Source organism: Anarrhichthys ocellatus, unplaced genomic scaffold (genome assembly GCF_004355925.1).
Source record: "Anarrhichthys ocellatus isolate YVR2014 unplaced genomic scaffold, GSC_Weel_1.0 scaffold1660, whole genome shotgun sequence".
Lineage (NCBI taxonomy): Eukaryota > Metazoa > Chordata > Actinopteri > Perciformes > Anarhichadidae > Anarrhichthys > Anarrhichthys ocellatus.
Window position 1 is genome coordinate 4338 of NW_022281634.1, and position 5873 is coordinate 10210.

At 42.7% G+C, this 5873-nt stretch overlaps 2 protein-coding genes across 2 annotated transcripts in view; one reads left to right on the forward strand and one right to left on the reverse strand.

Moving 5' to 3' along the window:
- The window catches only part of znf277 (zinc finger protein 277), a 5042-nt gene extending 2218 nt beyond the window's left edge, over positions 1-2824 (forward strand). The window contains exons 8-12 of the mRNA XM_031839496.1: positions 165-235; positions 329-425; positions 651-693; positions 1145-1319; positions 1794-2824. Coding sequence (XP_031695356.1) covers positions 165-235; positions 329-425; positions 651-693; positions 1145-1319; positions 1794-1974 — 567 coding nt within the window. The 3' untranslated portion in view covers positions 1975-2824. The remainder of the gene's footprint in view (positions 1-164; positions 236-328; positions 426-650; positions 694-1144; positions 1320-1793) is intronic.
- Positions 2825-4563: 1739 nt separating this feature from the next.
- On the reverse strand, positions 4564-5865 carry LOC116377772 (nuclear factor 7, ovary-like; the record flags this gene model as incomplete). Its single annotated transcript, XM_031839497.1, has 1 exon — positions 4564-5865. A coding segment is annotated over one exon (969 nt), but the record flags the coding sequence as incomplete, so codon positions are not given.
- Positions 5866-5873: the final 8 nt, after the last annotated feature.

A 5873-nucleotide genomic window follows, 5' to 3' on the forward strand; every position in this document is an offset into this window, starting at 1 on the left:
GTTCTGTCTATCTGGTAACACCTCCACACACCTCCGGGTTCTGTCTACCTGGTAACACCTCTGGGTTCTGTCTACCTGGTAACACCTCTGGGTTCCAGAACCAGATGTGTTAGTGGAGCTGTCCTTCACTGTGTGATCTTCTCATGTCTCTGCTCTCCGGTCAGGAGCTGGGGAAGACCTGGGAGGAGGTGCAGAGTGAGGACGACCGGGATCTGGTGGACGAGGAGGAGCAGGAGTGAGTAGGAACCAGAAGGATCTCTTATTGTATGTAGAACCCCCACAGAGAACCTCACGTAGACCTGTTTCCTGTTTCCTGTGTCGTCCTCAGTGATTGGTCGGACTGGAGGGCTCATCCGGTCTCTGCTGTTTGTCTCTTCTGTGATCATCAGTCTGAGACGATGGAGCAGATCTACACTCACATGAAGGTGACTTAGACTAACCGGGTCTAGTTCAGACTGACGGGGTCTAGTTCAGACTGACGGGGTCTAGTCCAGACTGACGGGGTCTAGTTCAGACTAACGGGGTCTAGTCTAGACTGACGGGGTCTAGTTCAGACTGACCAGGGTCTAGTCTAGACTAACGGGGTCCAGTCTAGTCTAGACTCTAGTTTTGGTCTTTGTTGATTGTTGTTCCTCTCATTATGTTTTTAGGAAGCTCACGGCTTTGACCTCCACAATCTGAGGACGGAGCTCAGTAAGTAAAACAAATACTAACATCAAAGTTCTTCATCATCATCTTCATCATCATCATCACATTTAAAGCATTCAGAGGATCTATTGCAGAAATGTAACATAATAATCATTAATTTAATTAATGATTAATTAATTAATTAACTAATGTTAAACATCACTTTTCACAGTTTTAACGACGTGGCGTCAAATGTCACACAGAAAATGTTTTGCTATTCATACGCCGTCCCGTGAGATGTGATTCTAGCCCAGAATGGACAAACCGAATGAGAGAGACCACCGTAGTTCTGACACAGAGGTCAAATCCTGCACACTGTCCCTTTAAGAAGAAGCAGCTCACTGATGACGAACGTGGACTTTCGAGATCTAGAAACACACAATAGTTATGCATAAACATTTGACTTTAGTCCAGAAATAAAACAGTAGTGATGATGTCTCCCCCCCCCCCCCCCCAGACCTCCGGTTCTACCAGCAGGTCAAACTGGTGAACTTCATCCGGCGTGAGATCCACCAGAGCCGCTGCTACGGCTGCCAGCAGAAGTTTGAGTCCAGAGACGACGTCATCCGGCACCTCGAGGCCACCGGGCACGTGATGAAGCTGCCGGACGCGTCGACCTGGAACCAGCCGCAGTCAGCGCAATTACTTCATTATCTGTTTATTATCTGTTTATTATACATATGTATCATGTTCCTGCAGCTCTGGCGACGATGGAGGGAAGCCAGTGAGGGAGGACGTCTTCCACGAGATCATTTCTACAATATAGCTTCAAGTTGTTTGGTTCTAGTCCAATTTATGCCACTATGACACTTCCTGGGGCAAAGCATTGTGGGAACTGTAGTTCCAAAGCTCAGAACATAATTATCTCCCACAAAAGCCAATAATACCTGCTTTTTGTTTTGACTCTGTTGAATGTATATATTTGACATGATTAAGGTTATGCTTGTATATTGTATATTGTTATGGTACAGTGGTGCTCTCCTCTATTTATTCATACACACATATCTGTGTTTAAACCGTTCGACTTTAAAACGCTCTGCCTCCACCAACACCACCCCTCGGTCCTCCCTACAGGCTGGTGACCTCTGACCCCCGTCTCTCCTCAGGTATTACTTCCCCACGTACGAGAACGACGCCCTCCTCTGTACGCTCTCTGACGACGACGACAACGAGACGAACCGCGGCGAGGACGTCCCGGTGATCGCGGAGGACGTCTCCGACCTCAGAGCGCTGAGACGGACCAGCGTCCTCAACCAGCTGCTGAAGAGCCGGAGCTCCTGCAGCTAGTCCGGGGGGGGGACTGCCGAGGTTCTGGACACATCTCTGTATCGTTGTCCTGCAGAGGTCTCTGCACTTAAAGCAAACTGCTGAAAACTGATGATTCCACCCTGAACGTGCACTTTAAAAGGCTTCAGAGGCCTTCTCAGAAGTGCTGACTCAGCTTTAGTTCCTACTTATTTCCATTCAAGCATCCGGATGCATGTTCACTGATGTTATGAGTTTGAGTCTTTTAATCACTACTTCTTCTTCTTCAGTAGATTAACGGTGCCGACATGAAACTAATATTCATGATGATGAGAACAAGACTTCAGTCACGTTTCACTTTGACGATTTTCTGTTAATTCAATTAAACTTTTATTAATGTGTTATTCCTCTTTGTCTTTGAGGACACAGTTTGTAGCATTTTGATGTGCAAATTGTTCATCATTGTGACATTTGTCATGAAAACGTAACGTCACATCTTCAGTTTAATAAAAACGTGGCTTAGACATTTACATCCTGTGACTGTTGGTCACGTCGTTTTGATAAATTACATTTCGTGAAGAAGCATCAACATTTCTGATGGTTAACTTCAGTATTTTATCTTTTGCATCAACAGGTTTTGTTTTATTTTTGGTTTTTATATTTTCTTTGTTAAAGAGCTGCAGCACTGAGGAGGTTTGTATTGTTCTTATCTGTTTAACATGCTGCTCACAGTCAGTTAACTACACAAAACTAACTGAACAGCTGGACGTGTGTGTGTGTGTGTGTGTGCGTGCTCCTCTGAAAGGCTGATGATATATTTCATGTTCTGAGGTTGTCACTGTTTAAGCTCTATATGACACCAGCATGTTTGCATTAAAGCAACCAAACTATATTTTTTCCCGACACCTTTTATTAAAACATCAAAGTATAAATGAGTGAATCACAAACATTCTCCTTCAGATGTCGTTTGAACATTTGAAGATACAAAAGCAACATTTTTACTGAGGAATGTAGAATAATAATGTAAAATAAATTCTCTAAAACACGTTCACTTTTAAAGACATATAATCAATAATATAAGTGTAGCTCCTCCCACCATCAAATATCCATTGAAAGGGACATAATTCCCCATAAATCAGTTATGTTTCTGTGCTGTTGTCCCACAGCTGTGAACACAGCGCTTTGTGTTCGGATCAACGTTCTCAACGTTAGTTTTTAGTGTTCGCTTTGCTTCGTGTCGTCAAAGACAGAAGTTTTCGTCTCTACTTTCCTGTAACTCAACAATTTTTCCGAGTTGTTTTCTCATAAATGTATGACTTTGTCTCAGAGAATATGTTTGTTATCTGTAAACTTAAATCTGGAGTCTCTTTCCTCTTACATGAGTACACATGGAACATGATCATACACGAAACAAACACAAAAGGTAAAATGCTATTTTAACGTCCCAGATGTAAATCCAGTGTGAATGAGAGCACCACTGGGCCAAACCTTCAAAAAAACACAATACAAATAATCTCACGATGCAACACATCAACATAAAAATGAATGCGTCACCGCTTCTTTTAAAGTAATTGATCTCAACAGCTCCCTGGCTTTATACATAGCAGTCACCATCACCATGTTACCCACAATTCTTTGCATTTCACACATCATTTCACATCAAATTGAAAGTAAAGCCGTGTCTTTTTCTGACTACGTCACTGTGGAAGTAAACGCTCTCAACATTTGTTCACAGAAGTCTATAAGTGAGAAGATCTCCAACCAACTGCTGAGAGGCTCTACTGTAGAAAGCATTCCAACAAACTTCACCAATTCTTAAACTGACTCTCATTCTCAGACAAACGGCTAATTGTTATCAGCTAATTAGTGCAGTTTGACACACAAACAACATTCTTATCTAATGACGATCCTACTGATACCAGACAGTGTGACTCTGCCTCTCTGACGTTTCCTCATACAACAGTTCGTATGATATCTTATGACATCTTATGATAACCAAAAGTAACTCCTCACTTTTTGTGCATTGTCCTACGAAGGTCCAGCAACACGTGTCAATTTCAGCTTGTAACACGCAAATGCTCTTTTCAAAATAAACTTCTGTCTTTACAGGAAACTACTCATTGAGGTTTAGCCAACACGATTACTGAGTTAGATTCAGAATAAGATCGTGGTTTGGGTTAAAATAACTACGAAGTTACTGAAGAACAAAAGTTAGATAAATAAATCAACGTTGACCTTTAGTTTGACGAGGAGAATGAACAGCAGTCTCCTGAATGAAGCATTGCTGTTTGTTGGACCCATCCCTCTCTCCAACAGCCCCTCACCCCTTCAAAATAAAAGCCTTATTGAGTAAATGTATGTTAATAGAAGGCTCATTATGAGGCCTATCATGTCACTGGTTGCCATGACATACACATTTTTCAAATACTTTTAGACTTGGACTTAGACTAAATAGACTTAGTCTTTCAAAGTAAAAGCCCCAAAAGGAAACCGTATCTGAACAAGGATTAATACTGTGATGCTGGACTTTTGAATTACATTCTTACAAATTAACCTCATTCCTACTATTTCTACTATTTCCCCTTTTTCACGCAGATTACAGCCAGAAATTACAGATTACAGCCAGCAGTTTCGCTTCATCTTTCAAAACCTTCAAATATTCCACATCTTTTATACATTATTGTCGTCATTCATCTTGTCGATGACATTCATACGAATTAAACCGATTCCCACTTTTCCTATTATTCTTAATATTCAACTTTGCCAAAAAAATTAAACCGACAATTCAGTGTAGCGTCAAGTTCTCAGCATCCAGCGTTCACACCACACTTTATATATGTTATACTGCAGATATTATCTTCATCACCATGAAAACCATCATCATCATCATCATCAGGACAACATCACATGTTCCTCAAAGACTCAGAAGAAAATGAAGTGCGTCATCATCACCGTCAACATCTTCTATTTCTGTTGTTCTACAGACACAAAGACCTTCACTGGTAAAACCTTCAGATGGAGATTCTGAGTGTTTATATATGGAAACATCCTCTCAGTGAAGGTGTGTGTGAAAGTGTGTATGTGTGTGTTGGTTTCAGGATCAGAGAACGACAGCTTTCCTCTGTTCCAGTCCAGTTTCACTCTGATCCTCTGGAATTTCTTCTGGATGTTGAGAACAGTGAACGGATCTGATGATGGAGAGTAAGCTCTGTATTTACTTCCATTGAACCATATTGACCATAATCCAGACAGTATGTCTCTCTTCCTCTGGACAGACTCTGCTATCACCCCCAGAGACCAGTCTGTACTGTCTCTAACCTGGACGTCCCAGATGTGAGTCCCAGAGTTAAATCCCTCAGAACCCAGAACAGAGCACATATAGTATCCATCAAACCTCTCTGGGTTAGCAGGAAGCTGCTGTTCCTCTCCTCGTCTCACACTGGTCAGATCTTCAGACAGGATGAGGTCTGGACCAGCAGTGTTTGGGTCCAGAACCACAGGAGTGTAGGAGACCATGTCCTTCATCTTGTTCCAGATGTTGAAGGTCAGGTTGCCCAGGTGTTTGGCCTGGTCTATCAGAGCTCCTGAGAGCAGCTGTGGATCCTCCAGCAGGGGGCGCTGCTGGACTCTTTCCACTGCAGCCTTGTAGTTGTTCAGGAATGAGACGTCTTCAGCTCTCAGCTCGTCCTCTGTGGCTCTGACTGTGTCTGAAAGAGCTGCTATCTCTCTGCTCAGAGCCTCCATCTTCTCCTTCATCACCTGACTCTTCTGCTCCTCTTCCTCCCTCAGTGCAGCCATCCTGGCCTCCTCTTCCTCCTCTAGAAACTGGTGAAGCTTCTTAAACTGCTCCTGAATCTGCCTCTCTGTGCGTCGGGCCTGGACCTTCATGTGTTTTGCTGTTTGATCAGACTTCACTTTAACTTCTTCATAAACCTTTAACT